Genomic DNA, 21,358 nt, shown 5'->3' with positions numbered 1-21,358 from the left:
AAAGTCTAATAAAGACATGAAGCAACACCGCGAAAGTAATAAAACGTCGTAAAGTTTTTCAATCGAACATCGTCTTTCATCCAAATCGAACAATTTCCCATCAAATGAAAGCGTGAAGATTCCGCGAAGGCAAAAAACTGCAAAAGCGAGTCTGTTTCCGTGTTTACTCACACCGTGGAATCGGTCGGATTCGCGTGCACTTGGCCCACTTATTTGGAAGTTGGGCGTCGGCCGTTTTTTACACTTTTCCGCGACCTTCAGGGCGAGAAGTCATGATCTGGCATTCGGCATTGTTCTCACGGCAACGAAGAGGTGACTTTGAATTAAAATTGTAACGTTACAAAATGAGGTTGCATTTATGTAGTTTTCGTGAAGTTAATAATAATTGTTACGTGTAAATGTCAGTGTTGTTGTATCATTAGCGACTTCCTCTGTCTGGTGACCACATTTGTGAGTCAGATTGGATCTTGCAACTGCGAAAGATATTTTGAATTCTCTTAGAATTCCCGTGTATTTTATTGATAATACCATGTACTGCACAAATAATAGCTTAAAAATTTAGTTCTTGGTGAGCTTATACAAAAATATCATTATCATCTTCATTACAAAAAGTCTATGTGATTCCATCTGATTCGGCTTCATCTACATATTCGCCTATTTTGGTCGGCTCTTGTGTAATGTTAACCTATTTCGGGGCATTCAAGGTAGACTATTTTTGATGGCTGACCATGATCGTTACGATTAGCGCTAAAATTCAGTGAACCAGAGCAAGGTTATGAGAGAATTGTGGTTTTAGTGATCATGTATATTGACATGCCAGCAGCTAATGTAGAAATTTTAAACATTCATACCGCAGATTCAAACCGTCAAGGTCCTGTCCAATAGTCTACTAACATTGGTGATTTATTACATAAGACTTTGTGAATGGAAGCAGATTTCTTCTCGGTATCTAGTGAGTGAGTCAGGTAAAACCGATGACAACCTACCGATCGAATATCCAACCTACTAGTTATAATCTTAAGTATTGGATTCCTGATAGAAATATTAAACCGATGACGATAAAATTTTCATTATGAATCCAATACTTAATATGGATATCCCAGTGATACTAAATACAACTTCCAATTAAGCAGTAAAATGTAAGCGTAATTCATGCCCACGTTTAACATTTATAGCTCTTAAGTATGCAGCATTGAATTATTCATGACCAAAATCGCGTGAAGGAAGGGAACAACTTATTAAAAATTACATAAAATTTTGGCATATGATTCACTGCTTAATTTCATGACTTATTACAAAATTATTAAAAAAAAGTCGGTGTTTTTGCCTTTGTAATAATTACATTTTCAACAACCAATTTTCGTTAGGACTACAACATTCCTTGTGTAGTATTCTTGACGTATTTCCACATGGTAAAAAGGATAACTGAGCATCAGCAACTTCGATGAGCTTATTACCTTCATTTAATGCGTATGAAATATCTATTACTGACCACTAATTCTATTTCCTGGTCATCAACTCTTCAAACCATTTTAATTTTGTGAAGAAACCTAACCCAGATCGGGAGAATCTTTAGGAAAGTCGGAACCACAGAACGCAATTTGTAGTACACCATCCGTAACTGTACCTAAGCTAAGATGTCTAGAAAATGGTAGCAGCACGGACGATTTGGTTGGAGGAAAGCAGGTTATTAGGTTCTAGATCTTTTTCATTCTAGTACATGAAAACAAACAGGAGGTAACAAGCCAGCGATGAATGATTCTATATCTATAGGTGCATGCCATTTTTAACCTTATTGCTTAAGTATCAAAGAAGATAAAAGCGTAAGTGAATCTCGTCGATATCAAGGTGAAAGCATTCAAGCAAGCAAGGAAGAGAATGCTGATATTCGGGAAAAGCAAAATGTTAAGAGAAAGTCCAGTACAGTTACATTACCTACATGTGTTACGCATCTTATGTTAAATCATAATTAAATTTTATGTAACGAGACTCTTTAGTCACATAAAACTCATTGATAAACGCCGACGAATGCTAACGACATTGTTATGTAACACACGCACTAAGTTACTTACGGCGAAGTAAATTTCTGTCTTAAAACAAGCTTGTACCTTACGGATTTCTGGATGTTTTTTCGAAATGTCAATCAGCGATATAGACATTTCTAAAATTAAATTATAGATTCACAAAGCCACAGAGATCTGAAAATCAAATTAAAAGCCAAAACGTGACCATGAAAAATTCGAAGCATCACAATGGAGACGTATTTTTTGCACATTCATGAATGAAGATACCAAATCGTAAAGCTAAAACTATGAGAACCCACGTAACAGAAATCAATGAAGGCGCACATATTTTAACTTTAATTGCTATTGTTTGCTGAACGTTTGTGACGAGGAAGTTAAAGAAAATGAACCAAAATGAGGAAATTGTTAGCAATAAAGTAGATAGTCGTTACGGAAAACGATTCACCCTTAACACTTAGTAAACGGTGAAGCAATTTTAATGTCACATTTAATTATAGTAAGACCTTTCGTTATAAACAACACGACAGACATTCAAACAAGCGGCTGACAATGATAAAGACTTTGGCATACTTCAAGGTTCGATTTTGGGCCCATTACAGCTTCCTTTTCGTTTTTTTAACTTTCATGATATGACCATCTCTAATATTCTAGTCTTGGTTGCCACGTCTTAAATCATTTTTTTCATTTGAAAACAACCGTCAGTCATTAGAATTCTACCAAGCTTAAAAGTGTCAACAAGCAGAATACATAATCTCACCAGTTATTCACATGTTAACTTCTAAATCCTAATACGTTTTACACACGCCTGTACATCCTAGAAACACAATGCTACATACCTTGTACACACAAGTGATTTATGAATCGTAAAACTTTAAGTTCGGTCATTGTACCTCGTATAATGTGCTTAGATGCCATCAAATCGGCGTTTACAAACATAATGCCTTTTATGTTTACACTGCTATGTTGGAGATGCGTTCAGTTCATTAACCTTGTCTGTTCAAGCATGATTTGCATCGTGGTAACTGTAGAAAAACTTGGTATTATTTAATACCTAGGGATCGTTTTCATGGATTAATTTCTTAATGCCTGTTAAGCAAGTGATCTATTGTAGGCTTCCTCTGAAAGACTATTTTTTAAATCGAATACTGCTGCCAACAAATGTCTTAAGATTAGGCCGAATTAAATTTAAACATAACATTGTTACACATTATTACTATCATTTCTAATAATAACCAGTTCTGGGTTGACGCAGCACGTTGCAAAGTAGCATTAGTTGAGGAAGTCGCTTATAACAATCTTCCATCCGTGAAATATTGACAGACGAGGTCAGCTGCGTTAAATATAGAAAGTAATTAACATCTCCAAAACTATAAACGTTATGACGAGAATCGAAAAGGTCAGTAATGTAGCTATTGGTCCTCTTTCCAATATCTGCTGCTTTCTCTAATTTTGATAATGCACGGTGGATTAAGATTCGATTAAAATCAACAATGAACGACTTACTGAAAGTCTGCGACGTGAATGAGAATAAAACTGTATAAATTGAATTAAATGTAGTAAATGGTTTGGAGTTCGGCAAAGTTTGTACGAGAACACTTTCACTTAACATGACTTTATGTATTAAATTTGCTCCAGTTTTGTACCTTTTGATGTGCATATGTAACAATGATATAACAACTGACTAGAATATTAATTCGATTTCGGCTTCATTCAAAAGCCAAATTAAATATGTCTAGTGATGATGATGAAAAAAATGAGCATAATATTTTTTAATAACAAAATCGTACAATCAACTTCAAATAAGATTACTGAGTCAAAGTGATAAAATTTTAATGATTAATTAAATTATGGGGCCTAATGTGCTATTTCACATTTAGAAATATTAACAAAATTGTTGCACCCAGTCCAAACTTCTGAAGTAACAAACATTAAAAAGAACCGTCAATTTTTTTTCTTTTTTATGTCAATTGAAACTTCCGATCATCCAACGTTTAAAAAAAATAGCTTCCTTCTCCAAAATACAAAAAAAAAACACGATTCAGATACCTCGTATATTCGTCATCATTACGCAACACTTCTTTGAATTTGACACGAGCAGCTACAAAACAATAACCATAAACAACTTATTAAAGAGTTAATTAAAAATAATCACTTCACGCATTATTCATTGAATCGTGTTACAAAGCGTACGCAGCTCTACGAGAGTGATTTATGTTCTCATATTATGGACAATTAGCGTCACAATGTCCATCTGTATTAGACTTCTTTACAATGTTAAGTGTGCAAAGTTCATTGACTTTAAGATTCACGTGTTTAACACAATACTCGAAGAGATTTAGAAAAAGTGGGGTTTTCGGATGATTTTTAGGATTCTTTAGTCAAAGGCTAAAAATGGAACCATAAGGTAAAAATAGAATATAAAAGAGAAATAAGTCACCCAACAAATTGATGTCCGTAAGAATTTTTACTTCAATTCGATCCTCAAGCGAAGCCTCAGTAATAATACTGAGGCTTCGCTGTCTGTCTGTCTGATGCACATGAACCGAGATGGATGCTCATAACATCAAATTAGGATCGAATTGAAGTAAAGATGCTTACGGACATCAATTTGTTGGGTGACTTATTTCTGTTTATTGGATGACTCGCATTTTACCTACTGTTTTATATTCTATTTTTACTATCTATTGCAGTTAGAAAGAAATATTTATTTAGAAATAAAAAATCGAAATGGTTAACTTCGGTCTTTTATTTCCCCATAAACTGAAAGTGGGATTTATTTAGTCAAAATCAAACAAAATAAATCCAACCAATAAAATTATAACCCATCAGCAAGAACTGGCAAATACAACTTCAATGCTATACAAATATCAATAAGTTATGAATGGCAATGACCAGAGCGATGGGTCATTGGATTCTCACCCGACATAATATTTGATTAGTACTAGAACTATGTATTCTGAATTCAAGTGTCTGTGATGTCCATGATAAAGAAAAATTGAGTTTGATGAGATTATTAATATTTTTGTAGGCTGTAAAATTTAAGTACAAGACATTTGAGAGAAATATACCTACATAAGCAAAAGAAAGCCAGATCTACAAAAACCTTGACCGTACCAACCTCAATTTTCATTTTTAAACCAACTGTCTAGATATCACGGTTCACCAATTTGGTGACAGATGCACTGAAAGACAGCGGAACCTTCGTAATTTGGTAAACGAGGTTATTATATGTGTGTTATTATGTATATTAGGTTGGATTAAACCATTGGGTACAGAACCCATAGTTACAAAGTAGTGAGCACAAATCTTCAGTTTCGATTTAAAAACTTATCTACAGACATATATATGATTAACTGGACAAAGACACACGAGGTGTTGACTTCATTGAATTAACTGTAGATCAGCCAGCAATCCATCATGGGCTTTTATGAAGACAAATATTACTTTCTCGCATTTGTTCTATTAATTGGCAGTTACAAGTCTAAATGCAGGCGTTTGTACATATTTGTTCAACGATTGTCCATACAAACAATTTAGAGACACGAATGCGTCTGACATAAATCTTATTTCATCAATGAGATGAGTATTCCTTTTCTTATACGCGAAAGTTACAAAAATAGTATGAAGAAGAAGTAAAAAAATCGCTGGAAAATAACCCATTAATGGGTCGGCCTCGCCCTTTGTATATACTTTCTATGCCATCACAATTTTAAAATGCATTGGTTTACAATAAAGAATTAAAAAAAATAAGATGAAAATAGAAAGCAATACATTCTCTAATACAATTATTTCCATTAAATTTATAAAAAAAATATTTCTGTTGGATACTTATTCAAGTTGGAAATAGCTATAAATCCAGCTACAATATAACCTCGAAAATGTCTATTATGTCACGTAATTGATCTGCCACTACTTTCGCGTCACGCGTTGGCATACCGCGAGTAAAGTGCGGTAAGAATCAATTTACCAAAACATTACTTCTAGACAATAATTTGAGACAAGATAATCCCTCAGAATCATGATTTCCTGGTAGTCTCCAATAAAGGTTATATGACTGTTGTGACATTATTGTCATAGACAAAATAATTGCTGTCAATTACAACAATTATGTTCTTGTAGAAGACGTTTTATACATGGGTTAAGAAGTCAAGTTATTTGATGACATATTAGGTAACTTATACACCAGTAAGTAACGACTCTTTAGTCCTGAAAAAAAAACATGTAACATAACAAAATCAGTAAAATATAATATTTTGGAAATTTTGATTTTCGGGATACCACAAGGTAAAACTTTTGGGCCATTCTATGTTTGCACGTTTTTTATGCGGCATAGACTTGCAGCTACTGATATATAAAACAAATGGAAAGTGATCAGCTGTCCAATGCAGAAGTGTTTTTTACGACGACAGGGAAAAAGCATTTGTTAGAAGCAGCCAAACAATGTCTCTTGCGCAATTTGTGAAACAATAGTTACGGCAAACCGTATAGTTTAGAAGCATCGAGTCAAAGCATCTTAACAAAAGGTATCTTTAATATTGCTATTTAAATGTTGCCGCGGCCAATGAATTCCTTTGAGTAGAATTTATTTTTCTTGTCAGATGCATGCCAAATGCACAAAAATGTTGGTCCACTATGATTTTATATACGCTATAATAAAGTAAATGACCCAAAAACCTCTTTAACTCTCGATACATTCTTCAATGAGAGTGTTTGCTCATCAGCCTATCACTTCAAACTTCTTACGAACGTCATTTAACTACGTAATAATTGCGGAAGTTTCTATATATTCATTTATTACTCAACAAAGATGTAATGGCTGACCATAGAAAGATAACATTTAGCACAGACAGAATAAATTCTAGATCCACACGAGATCATGAAGCGTAAACTTTTGATGGAACTCTAATTGATTTTGTCGCTATTTGTGATGTAACAGAAGCTACCAAGACTAAGCATAAAGCAATCACACTGCCTAACCGCAAATATGTCATTATAGCAAAACTGAGGTTCTGTTTGTTCCACCATTTTCTAAGAGATGTCACTGTGCTTTTAGACCGCTTTTGTGAATGGCAGTGTTAAAATCTTCCGTGAATAGTATAAGAATTTATATTATTTGGTATCAGTTTAAGTTTTGTTTTTCGGATTAAAGTGTTTTAGTAACCACTACCAGGTGCTTTAATTAATACAACCCCCAGCTTAACATTCCAATACTGAGGGTTAAACACAGACAAATCCAAATAAATGTGCCAGTCTTTAATTTGGACAATAAAGATGATTTAGTAATATTTATTCAGGCACCTGAATAGATTACTATAATGCGTGTAATCACGAGTAAGAATAATATATTCAAAAGTGGGCGAGTCCGAAGGTCTTGAGAACTACTATAGTTCCCATGAGAACGCCTACTAGACTATATGATTAATTATGAGTTTAGATTTTAATCTGAACAAATTGTTTGTTTAGACGTTGTACAGAAAATTTGGCAACATCAAAGTTGCACAATCATCCGACTACCTTTAATAAAAGGATGAACCCAGGTGAGAATGGGTTCATCCTTCAATCATGGGACAGGATTGAATAAACTTCTGAGAAGCCTAGATGACCGGACTTTTTTTTAACCAAAACCTGCTTTTTGAATAGCAGTTTTCAAAAAGTTGAGTAAGTAAAGAGATTCTAATGGTTTACACCAGCTTCACAAATCTTCGGTGAAAAAGTAGCTTATGGATGGATCAAATAAATATTGAATACATATTATCATAAGCAAAAACTACTCTGAATTGAACATTGCACTTATTATAATGTCAAGGCTTGATATCTTTTGTTCTATAGTAATGATTTCCTTTTCGGATTTACTTTTTGCGATGCCTACACTACACGTGTCCCAATTAAGCTAAGTAAGTAACTAAGCATAGTAGGCGTCATGCGAGGACTTGGCCAAAAAGAATTCAATTTATTTTTCTTAATTAACTTATTTCATATTTTTGGATCAGATTTCGGTTGTTGAATTGTTTTTGAATTTACAGAATATCAAGGTTAAATGCATTTAGCCAAAATTATTTTTTGTTTTTATTGCCAATAGTATTGTAGTTAATTTGCTTTTCATTGTTATTCTTAGATGCGTTCTTTAATATTTGTTTTAGTACGAATGTTAACTACAGTTCTTGAGCTCGCAATTGGTACCTTTAAACCGTTTTCCGTGACTGACATAAACTTTAAAGACTTCTCGCCTTTCAATAATGCTTTCGATGACTTTAATCACTAGGTTGAAACAGTTGAAGAATGTATAATGGCCAACTGTACTGTTATTACAATCGCTTAAATTCACACGAATACTCGCGCCAACAAGTGTGACAAAATTTACCAATGCTCTGAATCATTGCAGCGGGCTTTGGCATACCGAAAATTAAGCAAAAGCATCAATACTACCAACATTAGGCTAGCGACAAAATTGTAGTAAACTGTTATGCACGACACATTCTAAATGTTAACTAGTAGATTAGCAGGAAATGTTATATAACAAATCCAAAAATCTATGAGAAATTGTAAGAGTTTTTAATTCAGAATGCCATTCTCCAAATCTAGTACGACGCTTCCAAACGAATAGATCTATAGCGTTTATTGAAATTAGCAAGACAAAACACTAAACCAACTGAATAAGTCATACACTCATACAGTCATACTTAATTACTATTACAAATTGAATAGCGGCTAATTACAACGGTAATATGTTCTCCATAGATAGCTAACAGTACGTTCGCTAGTATTTCGTCAGTTACACAAAACATTACTAAACTACTACAGCCCGTTGTTTTTACGTTAATACCATTGTGTTACTGCGAACTTTTCATTAACCTTTTGTTTATTGTTTTGACAATCACACGGGTGTCATAGAAACTAAAGATCGACGATTAGCTGCAGAATTGAACGAGATTAAAATGTTATTGGAAAATATTGTCGGTGTAATAGGAAAATTTCATGTGTATTTTGAAAAATGGAACTTTTAAGGTGTCTGCTTGCTGCACGGGTAGTTTTTAGTAAGTGTTTAATAGCAATGTTTGTCGTACTTGTTAGTTTGTTCCAGGTAAAAAGTTAATTACCTTTGCTTTACTTTTTGAACAATTGGCTTTTCGTGTTAAAATGGGGAATGAAAATTGCATAATTTGTTATTGGTTCTCAACACAGGAGGATGTGGTATTTCGTAAAAGATGAAGATTGTATCAAATTATCAAATACAAACAAGATTCAACTTGAATCGTAAATTACAGCCATTCTGCACAAGACGGTAAATCATTAAGAACATAATAAGCAAGTTGAGTAATCGCAACGGTTCAATAATTTCTGCACCTCATTGAAGCTTCTAATTTGCACGCAATACAGAAAATTATAAAAATATACGAAGTCAATACTTCTAGGAATAACCGCTCATTATGAACGAGATGTTCTCGTTACTCGATACTTATCGATTATTATCGGTTACACATCGATTCATAATCGATAACGGTTAAAGATGGATATTGAAGTGATTATTGTGTTTTACTAAGTATTATAATGAATCGTTACCTACCTGACTTAGAATTGATGTATTATTTTTTTATAAAAAGGTGCCATTCAATTATTAATTTTGATCATATCACACTAAGTAATTTGAATAAAACATGTTTATTTGATGACGATTGCTATAGGAAATCCAATTTCACTCACCAGTGTCTTACGAATTACGTATCACAAAAATCTGTAATTACGATGCGATAATCTTGCAACGAATCAGCGATAATAACAAGCAGTTACATAAAGTGCGAAAACTCAATAAGTACATAACGCTGTACATAATTTGCGCGTCTTATTACGACCAAACAAGCTTCAATGAATAATCCGTCCACGCACTGTTAGCACACATTAATCTCATTCTCAGTTACGAAAACTTTGCAACTTGAGTGTTATGCAAATTGTAAGAGTAGGATTAACTATTAAAAGGTATAAATTATTCTGATTTGTTATAATTTGATATAACCTGATTAACAGACTTTCATAAAACAGAACATTTTTCTCGTTAATCCTTATGTCTTGAGTTCAAAAACGTTCAACTCACATGCACAATATTGCATTAATATTTTTCCATTATTGCTAGCTATACAAAGAGAGAAATATAATAATTTATAGCTGATACTCGAACCACTAAACTACCGAGCATTGATTTTTTTCCCGTGAATATATTTAACGCTTTATAATGTATCATAAAGTCCAGTAAATTTAAATTTTAGAATCGTCATCCTAGCCTTTTCCCAACTATGTTGGGGTCGGCTTCCAGTCTAACCCGATGCAGCTGAGTACCAGTGCTCCACATAGAGCGACTGCTTATCTGACCTCCTCAACCCAATTACCTGGGCAACACGACATCCCTTAGTTTAACCAAGATTATCGAATATAATGCATAATAATGACATACATAATAAATCTGTTATGTAGTAGCTTTATACATAAAATGAGTCACGTTAATTTAAATAATGATAGCTAAGGCTAAAATGATAATATGTACCATAACGAATGGCAACTCTATGCTATAATATTGACCCGGTCAATCTATTGTCTATGATTAATCCTTTACAAATCCGAGGCAAACATGCAATCTGTTTACATCATCGCTATTTATTATTACATTTTAAATGCTAATCCTAGTTTCCGTACTTTGAGAAGATAATATTATTTGATTAGTCATTTATAGACACGCGAAATAACGGCGACTGGTAATTATGTTTTTAAATCCTGGTTTTCATTATCTTAGTGTCAAAGAGCGTTCGTTTTATTGTTACGTGCCCAAAGGGTAAAAAACAGTACAGTTAGACGATAGACTTGTGTTGCCGCTATAATGAAAAATTAAAAGAACAAAAATCAAGGTTCAGCAACGATTCGTACAGTTAGAAATTTGATGAATGACCCATTTTTAATAAATTGGGTTTTCTGTAGCATACCTATATCTGTGAAACCGTCAAGGATCCGCCGTAGGATATGTCGTGAGTGCTACTCGCAATTGACTGATTTTTATTCCAGTCACACTTCGTCTATTAATATTTAATTTTAATGGCAATGGAAAGAATAATTGAAAACTACCGATACGATATTAAAAATTAAAGCGAGTAGCGTTTATACTTTTCTACTAAATCGCTCTACAAAACACTAAACTAATTTAACAGACCATACATATTAAATAGAATGATACCAAAACAGTAATTGTAAATATTCGACACCAAAACTAATTTCCATCACTAAAATTTCTACCAATAAATATGACAATCGTGAAATAACGACTCGACACTACAACAAACGCAATCGAAAATAATTTACATTAAACTTAGCAACTTTCTTAAAACAATAAATACGTCTTGTTAAACTTTCTCCTTTAGGTATTATTCCAGACATTGAACGGGGAAAGCCGAATGCCAATATTCGTCATAAATTATATAAGTAATAGAGTATTTTGCTCCTGTTTAGGCCATTGCAAAGAGATAAGTTATCATATGAAACAAATCAGCAAACTTTGAGAACTTATTCAGTCTTTCACAAAGGTCGATTATAGTAGTTGATTAAGAGAATGCAAATAAAATAAGTGCTTATGTACTTAAATACTTTTAAAATAATGTCTCATAGGTATCGCCCGCTTATATCTTGTCTGAAAATAATAAACCATGTCTAAAAGTTACAATTTAGTTCACATAGCTCCTAAAATATCGTTATTTATATGTGGGGACTTAATAAATAAATAATAAATAAATGCGGACAACATCACATACATTGTTCTGAACCCAAAGTAAGTTGCTAAAGCACTTGTGTTATGGAATTCAGATACAACGAAGGTAACACAAACACCCAGACCCGCGGCAATGTAGAAATGTCTTTTTTTTAACATTGACCCGACCGGGGATCGAACCCGGGACCTCAGAGCTTGCGACACCTTAAAACCGGTGCGTACGCCACTCGACCACGGAGGTCGTCTTAATACATTTTAAAATTTATTTCAATACATTTGATTCCAGATGCAAAAATCACACTGGTTATCAAAACCGGACAAAGGCCTTTCTAGTCCTAATACTAAAATCAGGTTATCAAAAACCACTTACGTAATCAGCCAAGCTCTTCATGCCGTATGGAAACCGTTCTCTGTCGGGCACGAGCCGGCCGCGGGCGTCACGCTCGCGCTCCGGCCAGCAGTCGTCCACGTTGATGTACTCGTAGCCAGCTGCAGCATAACCCTCAGATACCAGGATATCCGTCATCGTACGGAAGAGACGGTCACTGTGGATTAGGGAGCATGTTTTAGTTGGCTTGAGAGAAAAGGAGTTGCAAAAAAGTCGCGTCATGATGTAAACTAATTGATATTCAGTTCATGAGTCATGTTTGAAAATGGAAAGAATGAAGGCACTAATGTGGAGTGTGTACGAAATAAACTGAGTACAAAGGAATAAGGTATTTGAGAAAAAAATGAGAATTTGAATTTTTTTGGCTTGTAAACCAAAAATGAAGGGAATACAGTGATTTAAAATCTCGTCTGACCATCTGTCGAGGAGTTCAATTACGTACACCTTGACCAGATAATTTTAATATAATAGATATTCTGATTCATTATTTAAATAATTCGTTGTTATTATAGTTGAGGCGACATGCAAAAGCAACACAAGAACCGCGAAAAATACACCGTAGAGCGAATTCTAGTGCGTTACATTCCAACTTTTATGGGCTATGTAAGAAGTACCGTTTATTTCTTGATTGTAGGAACTTTACAGCCATTTTAGGTCCAAGAGGTTTATAAAGCATTCATGAATACTGGGCCTCAGTTTTGATACAGCTTTCTAAACAAGAAAGTGTTACTAACGGCTTACGGGAAACATTACTTATTGTTGCATCCGATAGCTGTTTAAAGGAAATTATATAAGTGTTCTAGTAATTTAAGAGTTAGGAAAGGCGATACATTATTTGTTATTTATTTCTATTTGTGTTGTCATGTATGAAGTCTTACTACTTTTTATGTTTCTTTTTTATTTATAACATAGAAAGCGCAATTAGATACAAGTTACACAAAGTTTAAAATTTAAACCTCAGATAAGTGGCGGCGAGTAGCGTAGTTAGTGATGCTGCCGGTACGTACAGCTAGGAGTCGCAAGGTCCAATCCTGTTTGAGATTTAATTGCAAAATTGTATGCAAACTATAGTAGTGTTTAGTTTTCATTAAGCATGTCATAGAACTCTACCTACTCCAATACGAGAATTTTTTTTTTTAGTAAACTATTAAAGGGACTTGAGCACGGATTTTTCATAGAAAATCACTGAAACAGCAAATTAAAGATAGTATTCCTAACGAGCGTTATAACAAACCAAAAAAAAAGTTTTACTAGGAGCAAAAAAGTAACTAATGACGTATTATAATTAATCAATAATAAATATCTTGATAAAAACTTAATACGTTGACACCATCACATTTTAATTATAAATATTTATTGCTGTTATTTTATTATGTTATTATCATCGCCATCGGATATTATTTCCGGATATAACCAAGGCTCTTCCTAATGAGATGAACTTTGATGAACTACCGTCTTTAACGACGTGTTAAGTTAAATCTATTTCAATATACATACTGTAGAATAATAACATCTTGGAGGAAACAAAAACATTAATGAATTTGCCTTCAGCTGGCGTAGGAGAAATTAATTATTAAAAATTATTTAAAAATGAATTTGGGCGAATATAAATAGTAGGTACATACAAAAATTATGGTTAAATTTGTCTCGGGCAAATTTTCCCCTAAAATATTTAAAATTGAAAGTAGTGTATTCGCTCGATTCAGGCGAACTTATTTTTTAGTTCGGTTTCTATTAAAAATAAATTGACTCTACGTACTTGCATTTTATGCACATAAATATTAAAAGATATTGCCTTAAAAGCGGGCAAAAATGGGTAATGCATAGAATTATTATATTTTGAAAATGTATGAACTATAAAGTATAAGATTTTAAAGAACTTTTGGTAACAAAGCCCTGGTATAATAAGTCAATAGCATTTCTGGGACAGAAAATTTCATCAGATAAAATCAATTATTATATCTAAGAATTTTGTGTTGTTTACGTTTTTTTAATACCAAGCGCAGAACCGTTGTCAAAAAACCTATAGGTATTTTAACCTTTTTCAATATCAAATGTAGGTACTATATTTTTAGTAAATTAAATATACAACAAACAACTCTGTTCACTATCAAAACTAAAACTTACCTAATACAATTATCCGGATCATTTTTACAATCGGTGTTGCATCTAAACCGTTCCCAAGCTAGCCAGCCCATAGGCGGGGTCAAGGCCAGGCCATTGTCCAGCCCTGATATCTTCCCGAGCAGGCATAACACCACACACACTGTCCACAGACCCACTGACTTCCATAACGCCATCACACCAGTTAAAAAAAAAACAAATTTAAACAAATACTATCTACTTTCGGAACTTATCCGCATATTTCACTGTCCGATTTTGTTCGAACTAAAACAGCTGATGTTTTGATGTCAGATTGATAATGACATTTCTTGTTATCACAGTAAGGAGGTCGGTGCGATGGAGTTTGTCTTCCGGAGTTTATCTGGAACAAAAAAAAAGAGGTTTTAATATTGCGTTAGTTTAAAGTAGTTTTTATTGAATAAGTTTAAATATCGGAACTAGATAAATTCGTGCTATAACAGAAGTTATTGAGATACGGCTTCATAATTTCAACTAAGTTTTGAAGTGATAACTTGTTATGGGAGGGTAAAATGATTCACCACGTTACACGTTACTACCTACATAGCTACATGAAAGTAGTATATATACCAGGAGAGGAGGTAACAGTATTGATTTAAAATATCACCTCTAAATTTTGATTTGATACACTATCTTTCTGAAAACGTTCTTGTTTATTCAATTTCCACAGCGAAAAGTGTTTGTGAAGCATATAGCAAACTATACATACGTTTTTAAGGTCGCTATTCATTCGATAAAGGAATACGGCAATGCTCAGTTATCATTGATGAATACCGGCCTATTAAAACATCTGTTATACCACACACGACCGAGTTAAAGGTCTAGAAATTATATGCTCAGATAATAGCTGCATCAGAGAACAAAACAAGCTGTTATCACATATGTAATTATATCGTAATAATATCTTACATCTAGAGTTTCTAGAGGTCACAGATCTGTCATTATCAAGTTATAGACGGGTTATAAGCGATTAAAAACCTTGGCCGAGATAATGAATTACAAAAATGAACCTTAACACTTATAAATACGATATCTATTTCAGGATTCGATTTAAATGTCAACCCTCGTACTATGAAATCCTTTCGTGAAAGCGATATTCATTACACGTAGTACATTACAACTCATCTTTTGTATGATTGCAAGACAAAACCAAATAAGAACGTTAGTTTTCTTCCTGTTTAATAGTACAGGTGATGTGAATTTAAAATACCATGAAATTGCGTAGTTCATATGGGTTGATATTTATTTTACTGCTTTGTAAGTGGGTCACACGATTGCAAAAATTACAATTAAAAAAAAACTTATTAAGCCAATATGCTGCTGGAAAGGTCCAGAATTTTGATAAGCTTACATGTTTTTAGTTATACAATATTTTTACTGTTTAAAAATAAATCCTTGTAAATAAATAACATTTCAACTTCTTTCTTTCTTAATTCCTGCTTCAATTGCAAATTAGTCAAAAAGCATTCAAATCGGTCCAGCAGTTGAAAAGGAATTCAGTTTCAAAGTACAGTAAAATTATATTTATAAAATAAAAAAGTTTAATGAGATCAACCGTCTAAAAATACTTGTGCATGAAATATTCAAGAATGTCAACAAAACAAGATTCTAATAAACAAATTAAGAAAATACCTGTCCAGTAGCCACATATTTTAATTATTATTAAAACCTTTTTTTACATACCTCTAGACAAACTATACGTGTTAACACAACGAAACCACAAATCAGACTGCCACCTTTTTATTGAAATCCCAACCAATATCGCTTATAAGGTCAACGTATTCCAAAAACCATAAAAAAACTAGATTATAAATTTTATTGACATTATTGAAAATATAAATAAGGTTTTTGAACCACAAAATACCGTTACGAACGATAAAAATTTATGAATTGCTAATTTACTTATAACATGATGTAATCGAAGCCAAAATGGTTCAAAAAGGATGAAAAACCCAAAAAAAATTGTTTAGCATAAAGCTTTGGCCTTTAAAAATTTTGTTTATTGACTACCGTGCCAATGATTTGCTCACTTTATATAGCATTAACATGTATGTGTGAAAAGTTTAATATAATTTCAATGGTCGATATTTGTATTAATTAACTTTATATAGCGAAAAGTGTGAGGTCGGATAAGATTATTGCATTTCATTTATAATTTTGAAATTGTGTAATTACTTATTTCATTTTCTTTGTAAGAAAATATACTTATTTTGTAAATAATTTAATTTTTTTGTAAGTAAAAAAAACATCTAAAGTTGTTCACAGGTTTCGTTGCAATGCTTTATTTAAATAATTTAATTAACAAGAAAACATCCTTTAAGGCAGCGGCCTCTAATATTTGGAGATATTTAGTGCTGTATTAGATATTTTATATTCATTTATTGTTTTGGTTTAAGTAGGTATTGCATATTGCATAATGACGTCAATCTTTAATTATGTAAATAACGTAATTTAATTTCAAGGTTTCGAAAGCTGCGTAACTGCACATTTTTCGCTTAAAGAGCGCGCATTATTGGCTAAAAAGATAGATTTACATAAAAAAAAACTTTTAGCACAGGATAATTGAAAGGTTGACTGGTAAGTCCGCCATAAAAAATAAGTAGTTATTTCTTGTTAATCAAAATAATTATTTTCCCAACTAGCCTTTTCCCAACTATGTTGGTGTCGGCTACCTACCAGTGTTTTACAAGGAGCGACTGCCTATCTGACCTCCTCAACCCAGTTACCTGGGCAACACGATACCCCTTGGTTAGACTGGTTGTCAGACTTTTTAAGCGTCAAAATCACATCTATACGATACAAAAACTTACTTATTAAAAGAACACACAAAGAAAATTAGACATTTCTGGGTATCTTTGTGCATGTGATTTGTATGTTTGTAAAACGGAACGCGACACAAGGATTGGATTCCTTTCGGAGGGAGTCGTTTTTTTAATCTAGTCCGGCAATACATTAGTAAATAAAAACCCTTCGGACTAAATCAAAAAATTTCAGTCACGTTTATGACTATCAAGGCAAATAATACGAATCAAGTTCACTCGTGACTAAGACGGCAATACAAGAAAAAATAGACAAGAAAATTGCTGTAAAAACAACGAAAGATATAAAAGAATAATCAGAACAAATTAATAATAATTACCTATCTGTGAATGTCACGCGATCACAACGTATGTAATACAACCTTTGTTATCAAATTAGCAATTATGCTATTGCATGGAGCTTCGAATAATATAAATACAGTTGTGGGAGCGTACCAGAGCATTAGGGTCCAGTTAGACGATACGTGAATTTTCGTGCAAGTGTAGTACATTGCTGGCGATCGTATATCACGTTTGAAACACGAGCTTGGCGGCTGTACAATGTATTGCAACTAGCATATTTCTTGCATTGTGACAAAAACAAAAAATGATGGGTATCTCGTTTGACGTCACTTACTAGCACGCTTCAAGGGGTGTTTCTAACCTCCCCTGCCACACATTTCATCATGTTAATACCAAATTCAAAAGGAAGTTTAAACCTCAAAATATATTGCCCTATTTGCTAACAAGAGATAAAACGTAATTATAATGTCAATTTGAAATGCAGATACTTCTCAGTATCAATAAAAAGAATGATAATAAAAAAGCAGTTGCTTTTGTAATTAATAGAACATAACGAGAAAATAACAATACAGAATAAATATGTCATAATTTAGACTTTATGACTAGATCAATAGAATCTTTATAAAAGCGTGAGAATTGACCATCAATCTTGAAACGTACTATCTTGATCTTTCAGACAATCTGTCTGACAAATTGAGTAATAGTATTTAGATGTCAATATTAAAACCATATCGTCATTGCCCTAGCCTTTTCTAGGGATCTAGGATCGGCGTCCAGTCTACTCGAATTTTTACTAAGAGCGGTGGACTATCTGACCACCACAAACCATTTATCTGGACAACACGGCTACCCATAACTACTGCTAAAAAAAGACATATAAAACTAATAATAATTATATATTAGTAGTAGTAGTTTTAAGATAGAATAAGTTTAATAAATTAAATAGTTTTAGTCATCATCCCCACAGACAAACTGTGCCAACAGTTTTGTGGGGTTTTATATAAAAGAAAATGTTAATGTAAACTGCTTAATAAGTAAATAAATAAATAATAAATAAGAACCGGGACCCACAATTCAAAGTGACTGCCGAAACACGGAGTTACTCGTTATAAATAGATAGGTGGTCTGATCATACTGCTGGGGGAAGCAGGGGAGCACTTAGGGAACGGTGAAGGGTGTTCGACACTGGGTGCTGTCCAATATAATTTGAGTTCCAAAGTGTTACTCTGTGGCTTAATTTGTACATTTGTGTATCTATATTGACCAAATCAAGTGTAGCTGTGATCAACTCTTCTAAAATATGCTATCGTAGATTAAATTTCATTAATGTAATAAAAACTGGATGTATTTCATTTTAGCTGTCGCTTTCCACTGCATTATTATTATAAATACACTTTTTCAACTATAATTATAATTTCACTGATTCATCCAATACTAATTGAATTGGATGAATCAGTGTCAAACTGTTATTAGTTTCTGAATTAGTTAAGTTTGAGACTGAGAAATTACACTACTTACTACATTAATATTGAAAATAATTTAATCGATTAGGCTTTATTTATAAACCTGTGTTTATTTATAAATCTTAAGATTGTATTATTCGTCATATGTACCTCAACTGGCGAAAGATCTTTTGGCCTTTTCGTCTAAGAAGCAAGCTTCTCGCGAATTTTCACTCACATCTGCCTGTTTACACCTTTATCTCGCCACCATCACTTCTATTAGGCTCATTTGTAAGTTCCTGCAATCCAGCTTTATCAGCGACCTAATTGCCAATCAGAATCTTCATGTAACTTTCATTAGACGAACTCTCATTTATTTAACACACACTCAAGCGATTTTCGCGGGATCGCTCGATTAGTTTCGAAACAAAATGAGTCTAAGAATCAGCTGAGGTTGAATTCGAACGGTGATTTACTCAGAATACAACAACAGCTTGGTACATCGGGAGACAACTACGACATATCTCCGTCTCTATCTCACTCAACGTAACGATATGCTTTGGTCTCGCTCTAACAAATTTTTACTTTTTTCCCGAACGGCCAAGTTTTACCGCGCGCTCTATACGAGTAGAGATAAATATATTATCTGTAAAGAGTTAACAGATTACTCTGTCCTTTTAACATGGTTCGTTCACCGGCCTACCGTCGTTAAAACAGTTCTATTGTCTTACACTAATACTTAAACTAGCCCTATTGTTAAGACATTGTCTTTCATAATCTTACACAATTAACATCATTAGGCCTATTACAGAGATATTGTCGTGTTAGAAAGGTGTTTTACTTTTAATTTCAGCGTTTATTTAAAAAACAGTTTAGATAAGTGAGTAATAAAGTCTTGAAAGATAAAAATGTAAGCAAAATTGTTTTTTTTTTCTAAATAATTCAAAGACTGGCATTTTTTGCTAAATGAGTAGCTGAAGATAATTTTTCATTGTTTTAAGAACACTTTACTAAAATTAGAATACTGGATCTTTTTTAATTTTATGCATTTTGCAAGTGATCGTCTAGATAATTGCTCTATTTTGCAGTGTGCAATGAACTTGCAACAGTTGCAGAATAATTGCAGTCGCAGTGGCGTCATTACTACACCTTCAATGGTTACTTTTAACTAAGCTTCCGACTGCTTGACATGCTAGCTATACTGAATACAATGCTATCGCAGACCACTGTCTCCGTCTTCTTTTCGTTGTTTGTCAAATTCTAGATTAAGCTAGGGTAATATAAGAAGTGTGCAAATGTGTACTCTTGGCGGTACAATTAATTTTAGTCAAAGCGAAAATGAAGTTACGCAGTGGTTGCTGTCACATAATAGCGATAATCCATGTATAAATTCAAAAAAATCAACAATTCATGAGCTGTCATGAAATAATTTTCGGAAGAATCATAAATCATAAAGGAAGCTTGTCAACTAATCAAGTTTTAGTATTAAATGTCATTTAACTATATTTGCTACTTTTCGAACTCAACATTACACATTTATTCTCAATCTATAGTCCTCCACGGCGAAACTAAAACCTCTTCAAAAACATTCACGTTGCCTATCTCCCGCCATTGCCTATATACCAACTATCGCGGTACAACACAAACGTTGAAGAAAATCTTCACTTCATTATGTTGAAAGACAGGTCTATCATCCGCTAACGAGGTCAGACATCTTTATATTACATTTAGCAACATCACAGCCGCGACAGGTACCCATTATGAAATTATACTAGAATCACGATGACATGTAAATGATTACAATTATTTAAGTAGTATGCAAGAGAGTGGGAGAAATACTTAACAACATCACAATACAAAAGATTTGACTATTGTTAATGATAGTTTCGTGAGAATTATAATGAGTTTTGTATATTTTTTTACCTGTTTGTCGTATGAAACAAAAAAGTTCTTTAAATGTTAACGATCAGTTTATATTGAGGTTAATAGTGATTTAAGACATTGCATTTATATGACCATTTGCAAAGTGTGTAGTTGTAATTCAATACAAATTATGGAAAGACTAGATAAGTGTAGGTTTGAATCGCGTCTGATTTATTTTTCGACACAACTTGTTTAAAAACTTAACGCAGATGTCAAATATGATTCCAGGTAGAACTGGAAAAACACAAATCTAACTTTTCTATCACAGTTTACGTCAATTGTAAAAAAGCAACCATTTTAATAAAATTGTCATTTTCGACGACATAGCACACACAGTTTAACCTTCCTAACCCAGGAACCAAGAATTACGTAAATCAGTTCAATTATAGAAATTACCTAAAAACCATTAATTTAATCACGGTAGTCCTTTGAACGAGTATTACCAATTAGCTATTTCCATGTCACAATAACAGTGTATAATGGAAAATGAGCTGAAATTCACAATTAATAGCAGTTGCATTACAAGCGATTAAAGTACAATAGCAATTTGAAATCCCGTACGTGTTGCAAGCCATTACTATTACTGGACATGC

At 33.1% G+C, this 21,358-nt stretch overlaps 1 protein-coding gene across 2 annotated transcripts in view; it reads right to left on the bottom strand.

Moving 5' to 3' along the window:
- LOC113499879 (alpha-N-acetylgalactosaminidase) overlaps positions 1–21,358 on the bottom strand; it is a 62,999-nt gene that overhangs the window by 14,535 nt on the left and 27,106 nt on the right. For both annotated transcript variants that reach the window (XM_026880459.1, XM_026880460.1), the window contains exons 2-3: positions 14,285–14,642; positions 12,140–12,314 (exon numbers count right to left, since the gene is read on the bottom strand). In XM_026880459.1, the coding sequence (XP_026736260.1) occupies positions 12,140–12,314; positions 14,285–14,457 (348 nt within the window). In that variant the 5' untranslated portion in view covers positions 14,458–14,642. The remainder of the gene's footprint in view (positions 1–12,139; positions 12,315–14,284; positions 14,643–21,358) is intronic.

The sequence above is a fragment of the Trichoplusia ni genome, chromosome 13 (assembly GCF_003590095.1).
Source record: "Trichoplusia ni isolate ovarian cell line Hi5 chromosome 13, tn1, whole genome shotgun sequence".
NCBI classification, from domain to species: Eukaryota; Metazoa; Arthropoda; class Insecta; order Lepidoptera; family Noctuidae; genus Trichoplusia; species Trichoplusia ni.
Note: the sequence above shows the minus strand (reverse complement) of the source record. Positions and strands in the feature narration are given on the sequence as shown.